General features: G+C 40.7%; 2 protein-coding genes across 4 annotated transcripts in view; both read left to right on the top strand.

The window, feature by feature from the left end:
- Positions 1-271: 271 nt before the first annotated feature.
- On the top strand, positions 272-3,676 carry PPCS (phosphopantothenoylcysteine synthetase). 2 transcript variants are annotated; one of them, XM_077752013.1, is made up of 3 exons: positions 272-860; positions 1,030-1,133; positions 2,834-3,676. In XM_077752013.1, the coding sequence occupies exons 1-3, from the start codon at positions 353-355 to the stop codon at positions 3,155-3,157; spliced, it is 936 nt and encodes a 311-aa protein (XP_077608139.1). In that variant the 5' UTR covers positions 272-352; the 3' UTR covers positions 3,158-3,676. The 2 variants fall into 2 exon arrangements, with proteins under 2 accessions (XP_077608139.1, XP_077608140.1); XM_077752014.1 differs by lacking the exons at positions 272-860; positions 1,030-1,133 and adding an exon at positions 1,150-1,352.
- A 2,534-nt stretch (positions 3,677-6,210) lies between these two features.
- CCDC30 (coiled-coil domain containing 30) overlaps positions 6,211-24,413 on the top strand; it is a 122,646-nt gene continuing 104,443 nt past the window's right edge. The window contains exons 1-4 of one of the 2 annotated variants that reach the window (XM_077752016.1): positions 6,211-7,202; positions 13,257-13,332; positions 19,504-19,697; positions 22,653-22,742. In XM_077752016.1, coding sequence (XP_077608142.1) covers positions 6,834-7,202; positions 13,257-13,332; positions 19,504-19,697; positions 22,653-22,742 — 729 coding nt within the window. In that variant the 5' untranslated portion in view covers positions 6,211-6,833. The remainder of the gene's footprint in view (positions 7,203-13,256; positions 13,333-19,503; positions 19,698-22,652; positions 22,743-24,413) is intronic. The other variant, XM_077752015.1, reaches the window with a different exon arrangement.

The following is a 24,413-nucleotide window of genomic DNA, read 5'->3' on the forward strand; positions in this document are numbered from 1 at the left end:
TGGCCGGGCAGTCTGACTCCAGTGGAATCAAAGTCCAGAAGGGCCTATACGGTGGCCGGTTAGAGGCAAAAACGGCCAGCTCTCTACCGGAGGAGGAAACCAACATGAAGGGATGTGGCCCTTCCAGATGCCTGCCCGGCCCAGAAGTCCCGCCAGCTCAGGGTCACCTCTGCCGCCTGTGGGTCAAAACGGGCACGCCTCCCCGGACGTGGAGAAGTCTGGCGCCGGCGTGCGGCGTAAGGTAAAGGTCCGCCCCCTCGCTATTGCGGCTGCGCGGGGACCTGGAGCCGGGCTAGGGCGCGGCGCCCGCGGCCGTGGAGCGTGAGCCAGTGCGCAGCGCGCCCAGGGACTGATGGCGGAAATGGACCTAGTCGCCGAGTTCCCCAAGCCTGCGGGAACTGCGCGCTACGCCGAGGTTATGGCTCGTTTCGCCGCCAGCCTGGGCGCGCAGGGCCGGCGGGTGGTGTTGATCACGTCCGGCGGCACCAAGGTCCCCCTGGAAGCCCGGCCGGTGCGCTTCCTGGACAACTTCAGCAGCGGGCGGCGCGGTGCCACCTCGGCCGAGGCCTTCCTGGCCGCGGGCTACGGGGTCCTGTTCCTGTACCGCGCTCGCTCCGCCTTCCCTTTTGCCCACCGCTTCCCGCCCCAGACCTGGCTGTCGGCGTTGCGGCCCAGCGGCTCAACCCCTTCGGGCTTGCTGAGCCTGGAGGCCGAGGAGAATGCACTTCCGGGCTTCGCCGCCGCTCTGCGGAGCTACCAGGAGGCTGCGGCTGCCGGCACCTTCCTGGCCGTGGAGTTCTCCACTTTGGCGGACTATTTGCATCTGCTGCAGGCTGCGGCCCAGGCGCTCAATCCGCTGGGTGCGTGCTCCAGGAGTCCAAGGTTCCCTGCAGGCAGAGCCTTTCTCCCCAGACACTTTTCCCCTCACCTTTTCATTATCCGCGGTCTCACAGCCAGGGAGCCTGAGTTGAAAAGGACCTGATCCCATATCCCACTCCGATTTATTACACCCTGTGCTTCTCTCTGCAGGCTCTTCTGCGATGTTTTACCTGGCTGCGGCCGTGTCAGATTTCTATGTTCCTGTCTCAGAAATGCCTGAACACAAGATCCAGTCATCTGGGGGCCCACTGCAGGTGACAGGCGCTTCTCTTCCAGAGATCTGATCCCCCTATAATCAATCTTGGGTTAATTCCCTCTTGATCTGGAGATGGCCTTTCTGCATTCCGTATGTGCTAGGCACTAGGGATACAGAGATGAATAAGACACCGCCCTCCCTCAAGAACCTCACAATCTAGTGAGGGAGCTGGACACAGACATAATTACAGTACAGAGTGATAAATGCTCTAGTAGAGGTACGTACAAAGTGAAGTCAGAGCATGGGGTGAGTGAATCTTGGGGAAGTCAAGGAAGGCTTCCAGGAGGAGATGACATAAACTGGGTTTTAAAGATGAGTAAACCGTATACCAAAGTAGGGAAGGTCATTACAGATTGAGTAGAAATTGAAGTTTGGAAATGAGCAGTGTGCTGTGACCTGAAATTCTTTGGTAAGGCTGGAGAGCAGGGAACTGGGCAGGCGGGCAGACTGAAGACCGCTTACTTCGCAGAAGATTTTGTATTCCCTCTTAAAGAACTTGGACTTTATCCTGTAGAGAGCTAAGGAAAACAAGTAGGAGAATGAGATAAAAAAATTTTTGTTTGAAACAGACGTTCTGGCATCAGTAGGAAAGGTGAATTAGAGAGAGTGGTGGGTGTAGGTTAGATAACCATGATTGCTGTAGTTTGAGGAGGGGGTATGAGGGGGGTTTAGTGCTATAGTTCAGATGTGGATATGATCAGGCTTCTTGGAACCTGAGAGAATTCTTAATCATTTAGGATAGGAGCAGAATTTAAATAGGAAAACTCTACCTGTGGGGCACTTGCTGACTGTGCAGTTGTTCATTTCTTCGACAAATAATTTATGGAGTACCCTCCATATGCCAAGTACTTTAGTAGGACTTGGAGATAAAAAAGTGTGAAGAAATAACACAATGCCCCTGCTGTTGCTTCTCCTTTGCAGAGGAGACGGTAAATAAGCCAAATGCATACTCTGTTAGGGGAATGTGCTAAGGAGAAAATTTAAGTGGGGAATGGGTGTATAATCCCTATGCTAACGTTCTGAGGGGGAAATCCTGATAATTATCATGGTAACTTCACACTTCTAAAATTCTGGGAACTTTGGTTTATCCTGTATTTTTTAGTTCTCTCTTGAAAGTACACAAACCAATGCAACATTCTTAGAAGGGATCGAGAATGGCATAGTAGCAGTTTTGATCAAGCGAAAATAAAGAAAATCAGTTTCTTCAGCGCTAAGGTGTATTATGAATGACAGTGTTTAAATGGAATCAAATAGCCATTCTACCAGTGCAAGAAATATTTTAGGCAGAGGTTCAAAAACCCAACATTAATTAAATTTCTGCCAAAGTTAACGTTTGTGGTATAGATTTGCATGAACAGATTATTTGCATTTGTTTGTTTGAGTGTTTGGTTTAAGAGAAGGGGAATGTTGAAAAAAATATAATGCTGTTAATGATGATGAGGGTGGTAGGGCAAGGTTAATTCACGGCTTGTCCCAAAATTTGTATGAAGCCTTGGAATTAGGTATCTTTATGAACCCTCTAGAGCCAAGGCTTTAAGCTAAGCATGTATAATGCTTTGAAAAGTTTGACAATGAGAAATACCACTTAAACTGACTTAGCCAAAAATCTGAGTCCTTGCTTCTTTAGTTTCCCATGAGATTGACTTGGTAGATAGTGACCATTGTTTGCTTATGAAGCTTTTCTTTTTTCCAATACAGATAACAATGAAGATGGTGCCAAAAATGCTTTCTCCTTTGGTTAAAGACTGGGCTCCCAGAGCATTTATAATTTCCTTTAAGTTGGAGACTGACCCTTCCATCATACTTGATCGTGCACGGAATGCTTTGGAGGTTTATCGACATCAAGTGGTGATAGCTAATAGCATTGAGTCACGAAGGTCCTTTGTGATTATTTTAACCAAAGACTCAGAAACCAAGATACTGCTATCAGAGGAAGAAGTAGAAAAAGGTGTAGATATAGAAGAGAAGATAGTGGATGATCTTCAATCTCGACACACGGCTTTTATACATGACAGAAACTGAAGTGAAACGCCTGTGTAGGATCAAAACTTGTTCAGTGGATCAGGGCTCTTCCAAGTGGTGAAAATAAAACCTTTGCTTTCATAAAGACAGAGAAGATGAAGGGAGAAAGAAGTGAGTGGCATGCAGGTGAATATAGTTTGGTATTTGTCTTTTAAAGGTCATTTCATACTCCGTAAAAATGAAAACAAGAGCAAAGTAGTTATGACCAAGCCACCTGATACACTCACTTAGATTATCGTCTGGATTTTGGAAATGAACACGAGCTGTTGCTCACCTTTAAAAAAAGAGCTTATTGGGAATTACGCCTCAGAATATACATGTGAGGCCTGAATATCAACCTTCATAGTATAAGAAGGATTAGGGATGCATGAACGGCCATGCCTTGAAGATCAAATATTTCTTGATGCCTACTGTGTGGTAGGTCCTGAGGATTATGAAGATTAAAAAGATGAATAAATATGTCTCTGGGAAATGGATGTATGAATAATAAAGTGCAATAAAGTATGTACCCAAAAGCCCACACAATGGAAATGGTGTTGTTTTTTGGGAAATTTATCAAAGATGGGAGTAGGAGAGAAGGACACTTCCCTTAAGATTGATTGCCAATAGAATGATGTGCTTCCCACTACATTTACTTTTTGCTCCTTTTCCTGGATTGACTCTCTATCTGAGCTAACAGTTTACCTTTCAAATATTTTAGAACTGCTCTTGGGGGAAATTTACTTTGGCTTCTACTCAGGGCCAGGCAGGGGCTTCTTAGTGATTTCTGCCTTGAGGGAAGCTTTACAATGTGGTAAGGAGTATGGGCTTTGGAATCAACTTCACCTAAGGATGGCTCCCGCTGTGTCACCTGTGACCTTTGTAAATGTTGACCCTTAACTCACTCTCAGGCTCCTCATAAAATAGAGATAATCTCTCTGGTAAAAAATGCCTTTTGTGGGGCGCCTGGGTGGCTTAGTCGGTTAAGCGTCCAACTTTCGCTTAGGTCATGATCTCGCGGTTCGTGGGTTGGAGCCCCGCGTCGGGCTCTGTGCTGACTGCCAGCTCGGAGCCTGGAGCCTGTTTCAGTCTGTGACTCCCTCTCTCTCTGACCCTCCCCTACTCACACTGTCTCTCTCTCTCTCCTAGAAATAAATAAAACATTAAAAAAAAAATGCCTTTTGTGGTGAGGATTAAATAGAACTGTGAAGAGAAAGCATTAGTCTGGTGCTTGGCATGTAGATTTTTTGCCCAGCCTTAAATTTTCTAGTGTGTTTTCTGGTGGTGGCAGTAGTATTGTGGTGCCTTGCTTGATCCGTGAATTCTTAAATTTTCAAAGCCCCTCTCAACTGTCCTGAGTTTTGTGTTGGGAGTGTACGAGAAATGTGGTTCTGGAAAATCCCCTAAATGATCTGTAGGATGGTCCAGAGTACATATGGAAAAACTGCCGTTAGTAACTAGGTGGAAATAGGAACTATACGTATTTGACTTAAAATGCTATTAGTGGGGCTTCTGGGTGGCTCAGTCGGTTAAGCATCTACCTCTTGGTTTCGGCTCAGGTCACGATCTCGTAGTTTTGTGAGTTCAAGCCCAGAATCGGGCTCTGCACTGGCAGCACAGAGCCTGCTTGGGATTCTCTGTCTCTCTCTCCCCATCCGCCACTCTCGTGGACTCTGTCTCTCTCAAAATAAACTTTTAACAATATATGTAATAGTGGTATTTCATAGAGTTGTGTCAAATGATAGGGGTACAATAAGTTTTAGTAGAAAAGATTTGAGTAGAGGTGCCAAAATGCATTGAAATAAATCATTAAGTCAGGAAATGTGACTTTTTGAGCAGAGGAAAAAGAACTGCAGCAATCAAGACTATTCTGTAAGCAGCGGCCCCTTTGAACAAAAATTTTAAATTAACTTAAGCTCCAATTAGCAAAACCTCAAAGACAACATTGTCAGCAGTGGCTGCAGTGCTGAAGGGATAGGAAGCAAAAGATTGACTTTCTTCCCTGCATCTATAGCTTTATGCGGACGATGACTGTCATTATGATGTTGGAGTGTCCAATAAGGGCAAATGCAGTGAAAACTAGAAGTGATTGTAACGTTTGTTTCTACCATAATTATTGCTTCCCTTGAGAACCATTTCCTGTCTTGTTTTGTTATGCTTAAATAAACACCACTTCCCTACATGGAATTATTTAAAGTGTTTTCCAATTCAGCTTAATTTTCATTTGGAGCACTTAAATGGTATTCACACATGTTAAAATTCCAAGAGGTTTTTTGTTTGTTTCTTTAACAGCAAACAGGAGTGTGCAAGGAAAGAAATAATGAAAAGGAACACGAGTCAATGAGAGTGAATGAGATGGCACTTGATCTAGATTGGAGAACCAAGGATTGTTTGAAGGAAGTGACACTTGAACTGGTAAGTAGGAGTTAAGTGGGCCGGAAGTGATGGTGAGCATTTTAGATCAGAGTAAAAACACTTGCAGGGCTCTTCCACGAGGAAATGGTTGAATCACAGAAAATAAGGGATAAGATCTGTCCAGACAACTGGCCAAGCTTTGGAAAGGATCCTATATGGAACTACAGTAAGACTGAAATGTAAGTACCTGTTTAGGATATCAGCAAAGCAAGGGCTCCTAAAACATGAGACAAATCAAGCTTTGATGAGCTAGAATCTTGCAATAAGAGCATTTACATGAAGATGATATAAACCAAGTCTCTGTCAAATTGTCATTTAGAAATTTTTATTTTGCATGACTTGGATTCACCCAAACTGAATTTTCAGTGCTTAGGCCTTCTTCCTCCTCCTTTTTTTTTTTTTTTTAATGCTTAGAACTTCTAAAGGGCTCTGTCTCAGGGACAATTCTAGTCAAGTCCTGTTTATTCATTTTTACAATAATAAAGACGGGTCCAAAAATGTGATTTGTCTTAGGCGCCCCCAGGTAGTGACAGATCTAAGCTTAAAACTCAGAACTCCTGACCCTCTCCACTTTAAGAATGAACTTACTTCTAGAAAAATAAAACCGTATTTTATTTCCTAGTTATAAACGCCAGCTAACAAAATGTATCACCGAAGTAGCAAGTGTGCGCAAGTTGTTACCATGGTTACTGCAAAGCCAATGACATGAGCCGTACCTTCATTCCTCCCGAAAAACCCCGCCCCGCGACCCAAAATCCAATGGTGTGCACTATCTCCACAGGAAGAGCGGCCCCCGAGCCAATGGTGCGCGTCGTTTCTATGGTTCCGGCCGGAAGGATGCCTTGGCGTCTCTGCGGCCAGTGCGGTTGCTAGGACGCTCGCGCCTGGGAAGGCACCTGCAGCTGGCGGCGGCGGCGCGGCGGCGCGGGTGGAGCCGTGTGACCCGGGACCCTCGCGGCACTCTCCAAAAGACAGTTTCCGACCTAGTTCCTGAGGTTCCCCCGGTTCCCATCTCAGCCCCGAGGAGGAAAGCGCCCATCCTGCGTCCCTTTTCAGCATTCCGCGTCTTTCCCGCTCGTCTCCCCAGTATGGCCCGAAACAGGAGGAGAGACTGTGTCCGGGCTCTGCCTCTGTAGTCGCGGGCTGGAGTGACTCCGCCTGAAGGCCTGGCCCGGACGAAGTCCTCGGAGCCACCGCTTGCCTTGTTCGTAGGTTCGTGAACAAAGAACTGCCGTTTTCTGCCTTTCCGCCTTATGTTCATCATGCGGAACCTTAATTCCCGATGAAGCTCTGGAGGCCTTTTGTATCTTCAGCATCAGATGTCATCAAGTCAGTTCCCTTCTGCCTTTCCAGCTACAACCTCATCCATTTCTCTCATCACCTTGAGTGCCAGTTTTCTCCTCCTGCTCATTCCACGCCATTTCCACCCTTTCTTGTCCACGCTGCACGTCACCGAATGTCCGTTCATCTCCACCACCTCTGCCATCTACAGACCACCTCCCTCTGTTTTCCTACTACAGTGCTTTGGGTAGCTAACTATTCCGCATTCTCCAGCTCTGGGATCATCTGGAAGATTTTCTCTGTTTCTCTGCACTCTGGCAAGCTTCCTGTCTTGGGTAAACTAGAGACTAGCATGGAGAAGTGCACATTGGTAAATACAAACAGTAAATTTCTACAAGCCTAGTGTGTTTTGAAAATGGAGGGGGGAAAAATCAAAATGCATTTTTAGGCCGGTCTCAGACTTACTTAAAGAAAGAAGAGTGTTCCTGGCTCAAATGAATACTATGTTAGGTGTACATGATGCACTCGTGCATGTGAAAAGATTATTTAGAATGATCATGTAACAGGATTTCAACTTTCATAAGCATGTATGAACTCAATGCCTTGATACGATAGAATTTTCTGGAGAGGAGTGCTTGAAACAGTTCTTGTGCCTTCTCTTCATGTCAGTTTCTTAATCAGAAAATGTTCTTTGCTATGTGAGCCAAGAAACAGAAACCATAAGGAGTGATTGAAAATAAATATTTTTGGCAAAGGAGCACTCTTAATGGTCCTAAAAAGCCTGGAACATAGCACCTTAAAAATAGAGCGAGTTTCATTTAGAGCCAGTGCAATGTCCTTTAGTTGGAAACCTTTATTTAAATTGTCTTAAAGTATGTGTTTCTTGTTGAGCCTTAATATTTCTTTTACAGTATTCGGATTTAAATGTAAACCATTTTGCATATATGCAAAGTATACACTTTTAGAGGGTATGTTGGGAGCTACAATGATTTTGATATTTTTATTTCTCAGGTCAGTTACAGCTCTTATTTATGATATCTCATACTTACAGCCAAGTCAAGTCTCCAAACACTGAGAAATTCAGTTTTCTCTTCTATAATAGATTGGGGGTGGAGGGGTGGTGAGAAGAAGAAGTTCTGAAACTTTTTCAATTTTTCAAATTTAATGGATAAATTCTAATTTTGGGGGGAAAGGGTATTAGATGCTATATCATAAGGGGCTTACCTTTCCCCTCCAATAGGTATTTACTGCCCAAACATCATTATGGCAACATTTTAAGATTTTATTTTTAAGCAATCTATACCCAAAGAACGGGGCTCGAAACTCACAACCCCACAACCCCAAGACCCAGAGTCCCATGTTCTACTGAGTGAGCCAGCCAGGCATCCAAATAGTAACTTGTTAAAAACGTTCCTTTCACCCTAGCACAGTAGTTCTAAGCCCAGGGGGGTGATTTTGCTCCCCAAGGGACATGTGACAATGGATGGAGACATATTTAGTTGTCACAGCTGGGGACATGTTACTGGCATCCAGTTAGCAGAGCCCAGGGATGCTGCTTTATATCCCTCTATGCACAGAACATCCTCCCACAACAAAGAATTATCCAGCTCAAATGTCAATAATGCTGAGGCTGAGAAACCCTATCCTAACGTATGGAGTTCATTTTTCTGTTCTGGGTCAATCCTTGCTTGTGTGTGTGTGTGTGTGTGTGTGTGTGTGTGCATTTTTACATAGCTGTAATGATAGTGTGCATTTTGCCTTCCTTTTTCTCTTAATTTTATATTTTAAGCATTTAAAGATTGCTACATTGTTTTCAGTTTGAGAGAATGGAGAGGGGGCATGCACGTGCCAGCACAAGCAGGGGAGGGGCAGAGGGAGAGAGAGAGAGATTGAAAGAAAGAGAGAGAGAGGGAGGGAGAGAGAGAGAGAGAGAGAGAGAAAGAATCCCAAGCAGGCTGCATGCCCAGCATGGAGCCCAGTGTGGGGCTTGATGCCACAAACCATGAGATCGTGACCTGAGCTGAAATCAAGAATTGGACACTCAACTGACTGAGCCACCCAGGCATCCCAAGATGTCTATAATTTTTAAATTGTATTTGTGTAGAAGGAAGAAAAAAGGGTTAGGGCAAATAACCTATCTGATATTCCCATTTTTGTGGCCATGCTACTTATGTTTGTTTCCTAATGTCACTCTAAGACCATGAGATCCCAAGCTCATCCTTCACTCAGAGCCAAAAGATGTGCTCTAGCACAAGCTATGGTCCTGGCCCCTTCACTGTAGTTTGAGGGCACCGGTAGGGGAAATAAGAACAAGAAGCACTGACTCTACACCCATTCTCCCTGCCCTTTTTCCACCGAAAAATCCTTTTTCTCTGTCTCAGTTTGCTTTAACAGCTTTACCAACTCATTGTTTACATCGGATGTTTTTGGGGGGCCCCCAAAACTTTTTAAGATACTCAATGAGCATTTATTCAGTATCTACTATGTTGAGAATAGTTGTGTGTGCTTTGATATGTGGGTAATTTTAGACACAGTTTAGATGTCAGGGCATTTATAATTCAAATAATGGATTTCTATTACTTTAAGATCTGCTTTTTTAGATTTTTAAAGTTACTTATTCATTGAGTCCCAGCAAATCCCCTGGAAAAATGTGCATTCTTGGATGTCCTAGCAGAACAGGCAGAGGGACCCAAGTGTACAAAGTCATGGAAATATAAGCAGCATGATGGGGATCAGTGAGTATACTGCATGGAAGGCTAATGTCAAGGTGTGGCAGAAGACAAAGCTATAGTATAGATACAGGCAGGAAACAGGTTGTGAAGAATCTCTGGTGCCAAGCTAAGGAGTTGAACTCTTCCCGAAAGAGCAAGGGGAATGATAAGCAGCAAGTGATTTGTATTCAGAATGGTTAGTCTGAGGGCTTTGGATGGGGGCAGCCTGGCAGCAGGGACATCAGCTAAGGATGCAATTACACTAAACTGGACAATAATTGAGGAGAGCCTAAACTAAGGTGGGGGACCCTTAGATAAGAAAGAGAATCTACACATTCAGGGACTGGTTGTTAATGACAGTGGGACAAATAAGAAGGCAGGGCCATGGATGACTCCCAGGTTGCTGGCTTAGGAAACTGTATCGATGGTGATTTTATTAGCCATAGAACACAGAAGGAGGAGCAGGTGGAAAGGAAAGATGAGTGGATTGTTCAAACTGGGTTGTTCATCAGACAATTGGATATGTGTTGGTCTTAAATACTAGACTCATTTTAGATGGCCTTCCTAGCCTACACCCTCTTCTTTGGAATTTGCACTTCTCCCTCAAACCTTGCTTAAAGAGTAGACTTTGGTTGGGGGCACCTGGATGGCTGAGTTGGTTAAGCGTCCAACTTCAGCTCAGGTCGTACACTGAGTGGTCCGTGAGTTCAAGTCCTGTGTCAGCCCTGTGCTGACAGCTCAGAGCTTAGAGCCTGCTTCAGATTCTGTGTCTCCCTCTCTGCCCCTCCCCTTCTCTCTCTCTCTCTCTCTCTCTCGCTCTCTCTCAGAAAATAAATGAATATTTTAAAAATTTTTTTAAAGAGTAGACCTTGGTGGCCATATTTATACCCCCCTACTTCCAACCCATTCCAGTCACAATGGACTGAATGAGGAGTATACAACTAACTTTGGAGAGGTGGGGCACAGCTCATTGGGTGAGCAGATAATAATCATCCCTCTTTCATGAATTTGAACTAAAAGATAAAGAACGGAAATTACTTAATCTGAAAAGTTAGAAAGGCTTCACGTGTGAATGGCTGTTGCTAGCCTAGCTGATGCACAGACAGCAAAAGTCCATCCACATAGAAAAGCTGGCAAATGGGGGCAGATTCAGCTGAAAGACCTCATGGGTCAGGCTAGACTAGCTCTCGTCTAGTTCCGGATGGGGTGCACAGTTCCATATCCAGCTCCTACGTAGTTATATTTATTTTCCAGCATCTGCCCTTGTATCTTATTCTTCATGTAACCTTCCTGTAGGAATTGGGATTGGCTGGCCGTGAGGGTCAGAAAGCTCAAAGTAAAAATGGCTTGAAAAAGATAGAAATTTATTTTTGCCAAATAAGAGTCAGGAAGAAAGGAGTCCAGACATCTTGAAATTGTCGGAGATTCACAGATATCTCTTCTCATGATAGTGTATTATCTGTGGCACGTGGCTTCTACCCCCTGGTGTCCAGGATGGCTGCTCAGGCTTCAGCTATCTCTTGTGCATTCCAGCCAGTGGGACGGAGGAGGGAGTGAGGAAGGGGGCACTTTCAGGGCACTTCTTAGAGATGGCACACAAACCCACTTTGCTGTAGGGAAAGAAGCTGACAAAGTTATATGATGACCTTAGTTTTTGCTAGTGCTGTGGGAGACAAGGTCATAAGAGAGGAGAGGTAAGACTTGGAGTTTGATGGGAGAGATGAAAGTTCTGAATAGCTGCTGGGTGAAATGGCAGCAGAATCTGGTAAAGAATGCATTGAATGATCTCGCAGTAGAGAAGCTTGTCTCAGGCTGCAGACCGTGAATTTGTAGTGGCTCTAGCCAGGTTGCTCATTTTATTTTTCTCTACCAGCTCTCAGCAAACTAAAATAGATGTAGAAAAGGCAAATGGTCGAACTTTTCCAGGGCTGGGATTTTCAGGGAAGGTGGGACAAGGAGCAAGAGAAGTGGGGACATTGATGAGAGATTGAAATGATCAACTATTGGGTCCAGACTTGAGGGGGGAAATCAAAAGTATCTGGTAGTTTGAGAGATGTAATGGTCCAGGGACCAAAGTCTCACTGTCATTGTAGAATTAAGTATAGTTTAAGAGTGCAACCACCTCACACCCATTAGTATGGCTATGATATATAGCACTGTATATATAAAACAAATATAACAAATGTTGTCAAAGATGTGGGGAAATTGGAACCCTTCTGTGTTGTTTGGTGGGAACATAAAATGGTGCAGCTGCTTTGGAAAACAGTACAGGAGCTCCTCAAAAAGCTAAACAGAATTATGTGACAGCAATTCTACATCTAGGTGTATACCCAAAACAATTGAAAGCAGGGACTTAAACAGATATCTGTACACCCGTGTTCACAAAACTGTTACTTCATACCAGTTGAAAGGTGGAAATAGCCCAAATGTCCATTACAGATAAATGAATAAACAAAACATGATACACACACACACACACGTGTGCATGCACGCGTCAGGATATTTAGCCTTAAAAAGGGAGGAGAATATGAGATGTGAGTGGGGACCAGACGATGAGAGTAGGATGGGGAAGAGCACAAGATCTTTAGCTGCCAGTCCGTGAGGAGGACACATGGGGTACAAACATTCAGACCTGGGTACTTTTCTCTTCCTGTGTGAGATTCAGATGATAATTAGAATTCTATATATCGTCCACTAAAACTGTTGATGTGAAAATGATAGGACTCTGAAAAAATTAGCCAGAAAGGAGAAAAATAAAATATGATTTTGCTGTTAAAAAAAAGCACAACTGAGTATAATTTCTGTAGACAGCTATACAATAATAATAATGCATATCACTGCAATTTGGGTCAAATTAACTTGGTTAAAAGTTGTGCTTGATTATAACAGCTAGTCCTGTTCACAGCTAGAGGTTCTAGTAACACAAATACAAACAACTCCAGCAATCAGCAATTTATCTTTCACCCACCATTATAGTGTAAACTGTTTTGTAGCATGACTACTTTTGACTGAAAAAGCTAAAGATAATATGGATGGCAGGCTTATATGGAGAAGTTTTGGAAGAGAGCTGAATGATTTAGAAGTCACCAGAAATGATAAGCCATGTTCTGTGAGCACAGTCATTCCTTGATAGTACAGGATCAGTGTGCTGTCTAGCTTCCAGAGGAGTCCCTGTAGCTCTCAAATTCAACTGAAGGCGAAAAGCCTTCTTTGGAATTTATAACTTTGCAAGGGGCCTTTGGGCGATTTTCAGATTACTAAATTGTAAATTTCAGAACTGGGTGTACAGAAAAGCATGTATTTTTTAAAACACACATTTGCATTGTATGTATATATATATATGCATATATATATATATATCATGTCATCATTTCGTTTTTTAGAAGATACTGTAAAGCTGTTTGAAACTTTAATTTTCTATGTGTTGTTAGCTATTTCATGTAAGTGTTCATCATAACTGGGTAACATACCCATTAATTAACAGAGCTAAACTATACTTTGTACAGAGCCTAACTCTGGGTGTATGTACATATCATATTTATTGCATGCTCAGTTGCATGTTTGTGTGTGTTGTTTGTGTACATGCATACACATATGCTTATCTCTTCTACCAAGCTACAAATTCAGTTAGAATAGGTACTTCACCATCTCGACAAAGAAGGGATTGGATCCCACGTTACTACAGAAGAACCACTCTATTTTGCTTCTTCCAGAATGAAGACAGGCTGAGCTCTGATACCAGAAATTTAGAAGAGCTTACAGTGAAGCAACATGGAAGCAGTGAAAGAAGTAAGAGCCAATAACATAAAGTTTTAAGATACCTGTGGTTTTGTTCATTGTCCTTCATTAAACTGACACATTAAAAACCAACATTTGAATAGTACTGTGTAGTTTGCAAAGCACTCACAAGTGTATATTTTTTTCATGAACTATGCCAGCAGTCTGCATTGGTTTCCAGTAGAGTACCTGTACAGGATGTTACCCAGAGATGCATGGTTGAACATCTAGGTCACATTGAGGTCTGCTCAAGGTGGCTTTCATGATCTTTGTTTCAATAACCCACCCTCTAGCCCGATTTTCTTGCTTATAGGCTTAGAAACCAGATTCATCCATGCTCTGCGAGAGGATCTGTTTCTCAAAGGTGATCTTGAATTAACCACACTCACAAATAAGTTTATGGAAAAATAGATACCAGGTTACCGATAAAAATAGATACCAGGTTACCGATTGACAGTAAGAAATGTAATCGCCGCAGGAACCAGACACACATGTCCTGGGGCTGATGAATTCTTTCGCTACTGGTACACTGCATGGGAAGCCAAACCACATATTTACTTGCTGAACAAATGATTCTAAATTTTTATAGCACTGGCTAAGAGAGCCTGATTTCCACAAGAGGTCTATCTATACCTGCCCTTAATTCTGGACCTGTTATAGACTAGAACCAGGGTCCCCACCCTTAGATGTGTAGATAATGACATCTTTTGTCTTTCTTATCACTCTTTTTGATGTTTCCAATACTGATCAACCTACTTTCTGACGTATTCTTTCTTTAAACAAGTTAAGAAATTCAGATCGTTTGGAAATCACTCTGCTGTGTTTCAACATCTGAGCTCAGGTATGCAGCTTACTGATTTTTAAATTTAACTCTTAGAGGACAGTTTATTTCCAAACCCTTAAAGAAGAATGCAGCTCCTTTAGAACAAAAGCCGGACAGCATAATAGACCATGAACTCTAACATTAGGCACGTGGGGGTGAAACATTGCCAGTAGTACTGTCTTTCTGTGTAACCGTGTGTAACTTTACTTTCTGTGTAACTTCACTTCTTTGAACTTGAAATTCCTCATCTGTGAGATGGGGATGATAATAGCTTCTTCAAAGAGATTTGTGAGCTTTACACAGGTTAAGGCACATAAAACATTTCACACACATGCACATGACACCTAGCAAGTATTCAGTAAATTATAGGTGTTATTATTAGAAATAAGTATTATTGTTCCTGCCATTTTGAAGAGAAAGACATTGAAGATCCGTAAGAAGTTATAAAGTTGGGTAGCAGTGCTGTGTACCCCTAATATACCACTCAGCGTTTGTTTGTTTGTATTGTGAGGAGTTGGCCTTACAATTCAGTAAAATGAAATTCAGTTACTCTGATAGTCTATCTCTAAGCAATTTGGCACAGCAGGTAAGAGCTTAGTCTCTGGGTCTGGCCTGCTGAGTGTGAAGTCTAGCTCCTCCCCTTATTCAGCCTTGCAGGACACAGCAAGCCCGTGGGCCTCCAGCCGCCTGCTTCGTCCCCTACGAAGGGGGACAGTAACAGTCTCCAAGATTGTGGTGAAAAGTAAATATTTGATGTCCTTAATACAGTACCTGGAGCATCAAGTTAGCTTTTAATCTATTATTATGAGCCACATAAAAATACCTTTTGTGAAGCTGCCATATTAACCAGAGGCTACTTTTTTGGAATACTCAATAATTTATTTCAATACAATCTTCTGTTAACATTTCAGACTCCTTAATCATCATCATTAGCATAGGAGTATAAACAGTGATTGTGGAGATTTTTCTCTGTTTTTGGGCATCATGACTATATTTCCTAAACCATAGATAAGGACACTTGATTCAAAACCTGATATGTTAATGGAAAAAAATTTTGAGATTGTGACTGTTCCAGAAATTTGTGGTGATATGTCGTCATATCTATGGGAAACAGTGGCTGATAACATAAAACAGCTGGAAGGAAGTTTAGGGAAGGAGACCCACACTTAAGGAAAGCTGAGTTTTCTGCCTATTTCTTAGATTAGAGACATGATAGTATGGTGACCTCTTCATGACTCTTTCCCTCCATAGACCTGGAATGGGTTACTATATGATCCATGAACTAAGAGTAAGAAAATGTGTTATTTTCTTTTTAGATGGAAAAGTATGCCAACCATGTCGATAGCTTAACTGAGGAAAGAGAAGCATTTTCTCACGGTTGTGAAAAGGAAAACCAACAGCTTAGACATGAGGTCAAAGCGCTCCCACTGAAACAGGGTAATTTTTCCTTTTGTAAAAATGTAAAGTTAATTTTTTTTCTAATTCTAAAAGTAATATGTGTCAATTATAGAAAATTAGAAAATGTATGAAAGGAGCAGGAAGGGGCAAAATTACTATATATCCTCTACTCCAAGAAGAGTACTTATAATGATCTGAGTGCATTTGCTGTCTGGTCTTTTTAAATTACCTGTTGTGAAACATCCTGAAATGTGTGTGAGAGGGTACAGGACAGTCATTTCCTTCAGTGTCTATTAGAGCAGTTACTACACTGTGTCACAGTGACCCGGGTCAGTTCCTCTGGGGCAGAGATCATGCCCCAGTCTTGGTGGTTTCTATTTCGCCACAGCACCGGCCTTGTAAAGCACCTAGCATATTATGGACTCAGGAAATATTTAAGTACTACAAAGCTTTAGGAGAGGATACAGATAGGAACCCTTTAGAATATTCTATTTTGTTTAGCCTCACAAATTAGATATTATTATTAGATATGGTCAGTGATTATATTTACCACACATTTATTATTTTCTGTGCTCAGCATTTTTCCTTGCAGCTCAGATATTCCATTGGGTTTTTTTTTTTTTTTCGTTCTAGAACTTACTTTCATGAGGCCTGGCTGATGGAAGTTTTTTCTTTGTTTTGAATCTCAGATGGAAAAGTTGAGTTAATCACAGGACATGTTTCATATGTACTACACTCTTGTTTCCTTTATTTTCCTTTCTTGTTTTCCATGGAATCTACTGAGTTTCCTTCTTCTGGCTGAATAGTTTGTGTTCTATTTTTGTTTGTAGGGTGGTTGCATTTTAAGAGTTTCAAGTTTTCTTCTGGCATTTTTAGTTATTCTCAGCAGGAGTCTTGTTCAGGGCTCTAATCTGTCATTCTGTGAGACATGGAAGATACTGTATGTCCTGCTGCCAACATAAATTGGCTTTTGAAGGATTGGTAAATAGTGGAATTATGTCATTTTAATACAGAAGTTCATATACAATCTTCCCCAGTGTGTTAATGATTTGGACTTACCAGCAAGCCTTGGAGTTTATACATGAAACTTATTTGTCCCACTTTCTTCTGGATTCAGTTTAGCCACATCTTTCTCCTTGAACGTACTTATTGTAAAAGATATCCCTAATCTTTGTGCATTTTGCCTTTTTTTCCATAACTCCACAGACTCAACTCTTTTATCTTGCCTTTACATACAGCAAGCTTGATTTTTTAAAAGAAAATGAAGTCCTATATTTACTATAGTATTTCTGTATTTCTTAGGAATTTGATGTAACTTTTAAAATGTACCAGTATAATTATAAGGATTGTTAGTGTTTTTTATAGCACTCCAGTTACACAATGACAAAGATTTGGAATGGTCTGTACCAATCTGGTTTCTTCAAGAAGCTCATTATTTTTAGCGAGCACTTTGCAAAATACAAGTTTGTTTTAGGAACATAAAACGTAATCACTCCAGAAAAGCTTATATAATTGAAGGTTATCTTTTGAAGGTAGAGCTAATATGACTTGATAATGATGTAATGGTGGGTGGGGAAAACAGGGGAGAAATGACTGGTGACCCAAAGCTTTCTGGCCTGGGCAGTTGGAATATTAGAGTTCCAACTACTCAGATGGGTTGCAGAAGACCGTAAAGAGCTTGCTTTTGGACATGTACATTTTGATGCATGTATTAGACATCCAAGTGGGAATGTCAAGTAGACAACTGGGTATGTTTGGAAGGCACTGCAAGCTGCAGCTATGAATATGGTGATTCATCAGTATATAGCCAACACCTAAAGCCTTGGGACTATAGGGATTACCTGAGGAGTGAGTAAAAGAAAATTCAGGGCTGGGCCCTAGGGCATTCCTATGTTTAGAGACTAGAAAGGTGAGAAATTAGCCAAGGCGTCTGAGAAGGAGTGGCCTGCAAGGTGGGAGGAGAACCAGCAGAGTGTGGGGTCTCAGAGAGAAATAACGAAAGTGTTTTAAGAAAAAGATGTAAAGGGCACCTGGGTGGCTCAGTCGGTTGGGCGTCCGACTTCAGCTCAGGTCATGATCTCACGGTTTGTGGGTTCGAGCCCCGTGTCGGGCTCTGTGCTGACAGCTAGTTCAGAGCCTGGAGACTGTTTGAGCTTCTGTACCTCCCTCTCTCTCTGACCCTCCCCTGCTCACGCTGTCTCTCTCTCTCTCAGAAATAAATAAAACGTAAAAAAAAGAAAAGAAAAAAGATGTGAACAATGGGTCAGCTGTCACCGATAGGCTATGTGGAACGAAGACAGATCATTCACTCTTGGATTTGGTCACGTGGAGGTCATCAGGGACTCTGACAAGAGCTGCTTCTGTGAGTGGTGGATGTGAAAGCCTGCTTGGAGTGAACTCAGGAAAGAGTGGTAGGAGAGCAAGAGGGGACATGGCAATGTCTGACCCCTTCTTGAAGCTGTGCTGTACAGGAGAGTGAGGAAATGGTGTAGCAGCTGGAGGGGGATATGAGATGGACAGAAGATTTCTTGTTGTTTCCATTGACGTTTTTAGTGGGAGATAGATAGCATGTCTTTAAGATAATTACAATGCCAAGTTGGGAAAAAAGCGTGATGGGACAAGAGAGGAGTCAACTGCAAGCTTGTTGTCTTTGAGGGAAGTGGGAATGGGATCCAGTGCACAAGGGGAGAGTCTGGCCTTAGGAGCAAGGATAGTTTGTTAAACTGCACAAGAGATTCATAAGATTTAGAAGATTTTGGAGTCTTTATAAGATTGTAAAAGCTGTCTTTGGAGTGTGCTTTTTTCTCAGTGAAATAAGAAGCAGGGTATTCAGCTGAGAGTGAAGGCAGGGAAGGAGGTGTTGGAGACATGAGGAGAGAGAGGAATGAAATAATGGTCTAGAGCTCTAGAAAATATGAGAAAATGAGAGAGAATTCCGGGGAATTGTGGGAGGATTGCTGGACAGTAAGGACCCACTTCATGCGAGTAGATGTGAATTTAAAGTGAAACCAATCAGCACTGCCTGTGAAGTTTTCTCCAGCACATTCAGCTTCTGGAATGAGGTGCAGTAGAGCTGAGGGGTTGGACTTAAACAGGCTGGAGCTCTGTCACCCAAATATAATGGAAAGAAAGAGGGGCATAGGAGTTGTGAATGTTTCAAGGGGGAAGTTATAATGACGAATTGATTGGATGAATCTAAGCTAGGTAAGAAAGTAAGTGAGAACCAGGATGGGGTAAGGAACATTGAAAAGTGTTTCAAGTCAGTGGATTATAGTTGCCAATATGGCCAAAAACTTGTTGACATCTAGCTACTAGAAGTACATAGGAAAGGGTGATTGGAGAATGGAATGCTTGAAATTGAGACTAGAGAGTTGCTGCTATTGACAAGGTCTAGAGAATTACTATGGGAGTAGAGAATGAGATGGGGGTAAAGGACTTTTTCTTTGGAAGTTAGTTGGTAAACAGACTGAGAAGCCAGGGCACTAGAATAATCTATCTAAATGTCGAAATCACCAAGAATTTTGGGAGGACTTGTTGAGTAATGTTATGCAAGTTAATTGGCTTGTCGGTGCCTGCATCCTTGTCTCATAAATGGGATATTCACGTTTCCTACCTCAGCGGGTTGTTGCCAGGATTAGATGAGATAAATTTATCTTAAATGTTTAGTACGATACCTGCCACATAGTAAGCACTCAATAAAACAACAGCGAATTTTAAAGTTATACAATAGTAACAATATCTACCATTTTTGAGAACCTTTTCCCACTATTTTTTTAATTTAATTTTTATTTCTGAAAGTTTGCAAACACCCTAAACAGATAAGAAGAGAGTCGTAGTAACAGTATAGCTGATTTTTAAAATTAATTTGCTGTGTAATTAAGAACACATTTAATATCATAAAACAGCAATTATTTGCCTTCATTTCTTTTAACAGTTTTGTTTTTGTTATTTCTTCCTAACAGAAATGCAAATAAAAGAGGCTGAAGAAATGTTGTATCAAGAGGGATCATCTGAAATAGCTCTGAGCAGCCCCAGTGAACAGATTGCATACTTACTGGTAGAAAGAGGTACAGTCTTGCGGAAACTGGAAGCCCGGGGCCCAAAGCCAGAGTCACAAAGGTGTATGACCAGTAACCTACTGAAAGAACTTCCCCAGGTATTCTGAAATTAACTAGGTAATTGAGTAAGAGGCAGGCCAGTCTTTTAGTATTTGGTTTTTTCGATCATTCATTCATTAAATTGTCAGGCAGCCAGTTCTAATAATGCTTAAGAATATAGATTTTAGGGGTTCCTGGGTGGTTCAGTCATTTAAGCGTCCAACTCTTGATTTTGGCACAGGTCATGGTCTCACGCCTCCCCCTGAGACTGAGCCCCACTTTGGGCTCAGAGATGGTATCGCAGAGCCTGCTTGGGATTCTTTCTCCTCTCCTCCCTGCCCCTCCCCTACTCACGTGCACTCTCTCTCAAAATAAATAAACTTTAAAACAAAAAAAGAATATAGGTTTTAGATTTGGATGGATTTCCCCTGCCACTTGTTTGCAGTAAGACCTTGCTAAGTAGTTACCTTTTGTGAACCTTGATTTTCTCATCTATAAAATCTGAGATCAACTCAACTACTCCACAAGGTGATCATAAAAATGAAATAACATATATAAGGCTCTAGAATGGTATCTTAGACATTAGTTAGCATTATTGTAGGTTTTTTTTCCTCCACAGAAATATATAGTAAAAAGTAAAAGATTTATGCCATCTGAAAAGAACCCAGAGGATTAATTAGCATTATCATTATTTACTGAGAGTGTTCCATATGCCAGGCTCTGTGCCAGTGGATGTAGAAACAAAGTCAAGTCAGACATGATTTGGACTTCCAAGGAACTTACGAGCTAATGGAGGAAAGAAAAAAAAAAACAAAAAACAAAAAAACCAGTGGTTATAGTTCAGTGTGGAAAGTCCCATGATAAAGGCACAGAAAGCTAGGGAACATCAGAGGAAGGGCTGAGTCAGATGTGTTGTGTCAGGGGACCAGAAAAGCCTTCCAGAGGAGATATTGAGTAGCACTTTGAAAGCTGAGTAGGTGTTAGCTAGATGAAGAAGCTAGGAAAGGCATTGTTGGCAGAGAAAACAGTACTGGTTCACGTGAGTGAATGCTGAGAGATGTGGCTGGATATATTTTTAGGAACCACATCATGGTGAGACTCATATGCTAAGCTAGAGTTTGGACGCAGCACCCAGCAATGTTCCTGGACCATACTACAAGCATAAAAACGTTTTTTAAAAGATTTTATTTTTACATGATCTCTACATCCAACGCAGGGCTCAAACTCACAACCCCAAGATGAAGAATCACAAGCTACACCCACTGAGTCAGCCAGGCACCCCGAGGCATAAAAACATTTTGACTGCATAGATGATGCATTTTGTTATAGAAGGTCTGGAGAGTCACTAAATAGTTTTAAGAGGAAAGTAACAATCTGATTCATGTTATTACAAAATCTGGGATTTTGGTTTTTGGTTGTATTGAATCTATAAATCAGTTTAAGAAGAATTTACTATCTTAAAATATTAATGTGATCTGTGATCATGGAATATATCTCCATGTATCTTTAAAAGTATATCAGTAAAGCTTTATGATTTTCCCCACAAAGTCTTGTACTCTTTTTGTTACATTTATTCCTAGGTACTTCATATTTTTGGATACTATTAATAGTAAATGCTATCTTTTTAAAAAAGAATTTAATTTTCTAATTATCTATTGCTGGTACTTAGAAGTATAATTATTTTACATATTGACCTATACCTAGGATTGCTAAAATTTCTATTCATTTACTTATTTATTTACAAAATACTTTATCTCTTTATTTTTATTTATTTTTTAAAATGTTATTTATTTTGAGGGAGAAAGACAGAGAGACTGAGCAGGGGAGGGGCAGAGAGAGAGTGGGAAAGAGAGAATCCCAAGCAGGCTCTGTGCCACCAGCCCAGAGCCCAACATGGGGCTCGAACTCACGAACTGAGAAAAGATGACCTGAGCTATAATCAAGAGTTGGACACTTAACTGACTGAGCCACCCAGATGCCCCTTATTTATTTATTTTCTTACGAAGGCTCTACACCCAACGTGGGGCTTGAACTCACAACCCTGAGATCAAGNGAAGATGACCTGAGCTGAAATCAAGAGTTGGACACTTAACTGACTGAGCCACCCAGATGCCCCTTATTTATTTATTTTCTTACGAAGGCTCTACACCCAACGTGGGGCTTGAACTCACAACCCTGAGATCAAGAGTCACATGCTCCACCGACTGAGCCAGCCAGGCTCCCCTCTCGTTCATTTTAACAATTAAAGATTTAAAATATTTTCTACCTGTACAAGCATATTATCTAAGAATAATGATACTTCTGTTTCTTCTTTTTCAGTCCTTATTCCTTTTCTTTTTCTTGCCTTATACTGGCTAGATTCTTTAATATTTTCTTGAAATTCATATTATTGCTAGTATTATCTAGTATTATTGTCTTGTTATTGATATCAGAGAAAGCATTCAGTGATTCACTATTAAGTATGATGTTTGCTAAAGATTTTGTTTCAAACGGTACTGTTTATTTATTATTTATACTCTTATTCCTAATTTGCAAAGGGTTTTTATTAGGAACCAGTGGTGAATATCTTAAATGATTTTTTATAGCTACTGAGGTGATGAATTAATTTAGAACTTTAATCTGTTAATGTCAGAATTTTGTTGATTTATGTTTCTAATGTTAAACCTATTTTGCATTCCTGGAGAAAATCCAACTTGTTCATGATATGTTCTCCTTTCTAGATATTACTAGCTTAGACTTGATAAAATTTTGTTTAAGATTTCTACATCTATGTTTATGAGTAAGAAGGTTATAAGGCACATCTCACTTTGTAATAAAAGGAGCAAGATATTTTTGGCCCCCTCAGGATCAATTTTCACTCCCTTGGGGACAGTATTGTCTCATGGAGAATGCATGGTCTAGCCTCATAAAGTGGATTGGACTCTGCTCCTATATTTTGCTTTTTAAAAAAAATTTAAATGAGATTTTTATTTATGATTGATGTAAGTTTCATTTATCTCTTGTTATTTACGTAGGAGAAATTTGAACAAATCCACCAGCCTCTACAGAGAGAACAGGAGAAACATCAGGAACATGTGCAGCAATCTGAAAAAAATCTGAGAGAGGTAAAAAAAGATAATTCTTTACTTAATAATAGCTAATTATACATTAGCTTTTACTAGATATTTTGTTTGAATATATTAAAATGTATAGATTCATGCTGTGAGAATTATAAAATTTTGTGTAAAGTTTTATAAACATCACAAAAATTTGGGAAGAAAGACATTAATACTGATTTTTATTGAATGTATCAAAATTTAAACAACATGTGTTATATCATTTGAAAAATCACTTTGGGATAATACATACTTCTTCCCAAATATGTTTGGAGCCCTTTTTTGGGTAATTATAGCACATTATTTTAAGTAGAATCAATTCTATTCATGGAATTAAATATTTTGATCTGAGGAAATGTTATTAAGCACTAAATCCAGTGAAGAAAGTATTTGCTGGGAATTTAACTACAGGAAGTAACCCAAGATAAATATATATGGATGAACGTGTACGTTGTAGCAGGTTTTTTTTTTCCTTTTTTGAGAGAGAGAGAGAGAAAGAAAGAGAGCATGCACAGGCACACACATGAGCAGGAGAGGGGCAGAGGGAAAGGGAGAGAAAGAATCTTAAGCAGACTCTACTCTCAGTGCTACCCTGAGATCATGACCCCAGCTGAAATCAAGAGTCCATTGCTCAACCAAATGAGCCATTCAGGCGTGCCTCGTAGTGTTGTTTTAGACAACCACATTCGAAGTAACCTCTTGAGCTAAAGCCAACCCTGTAGTGTTGTTTTAAAAAGCAAAAATTGGAAGCTCTCAGATGCTTAAATGATTATATAAATCATGTTGTACCCACTCTGGAATATTATATAGTCTTTAAAAAATATCATCACAAAATTGATGCAGTTATGTAGGATAATGTTTCTCATATAATGTTAAATGAAAAAGCCAGACAGAAACATGTACATAGATTGGGATTATGACTATGTAAAAAATGTCTATAAATAAAAAATATTGCAAGGATATATACCAATACACTAGAAGTGGTTTCGTTATGTAGATAGTATTTTGGTTGTCTTCTTATCTTTTAGAAAAATGTGTATAATGATTATATAAATTAATACATGTTTTGGGGATCAAAAGCAAGATATAATTGAGACTGAATTTCTTAGCTTTTAAAATGCTTTGAAAATAATTACAGGGTGCCTGGGTGCCTCAGTTGGTTAAGTGTCAAACTCTTGATTTTGGCTCAGGTCATGATCTCATGGTTTGTGAGTTCGAGCCCTGCATCGTGCTCTGTGCTGACAGCATGGAAACTACTTGAGACTCTGTCTCCCTCTCTCTCTGCCTCTCCCCTGCTTGCTTTCTATTTCTCCCTCAAAATAAATAAAAATAAACTTAAAAATAAAATGCAAGATATAATTGAGACTGAAATTCTTAGTTTTTAAAATGCTTTGAAAATAATTCCAGAAAAGGAGCTGTAAACATGATTCGAGTGTGTGCGTATCTTGAAATGAAATGAAATACTTTACATGAAAGCTTTTTGTAAACTGTATGTAATGGACTATATACCTAAGGATGATTTTCTCTCTTTTTGCCAGATACTTTTATGATAAAATTTCTATTTTTTATAATTTAATCATTTGAATGATATATTTAATTATATATAATTCTATATAGATTATATAATTTAAATGATAATCTCTTAGATTAGGTTGAACTATATGAAGTTGTACGTTTATG

This window comes from Crocuta crocuta, unplaced genomic scaffold (genome assembly GCF_008692635.1).
Source record: "Crocuta crocuta isolate KB4526 unplaced genomic scaffold, BGI_CrCroc_1.0 scaffold367, whole genome shotgun sequence".
Taxonomy (NCBI): Eukaryota; Metazoa; Chordata; class Mammalia; order Carnivora; family Hyaenidae; genus Crocuta; species Crocuta crocuta.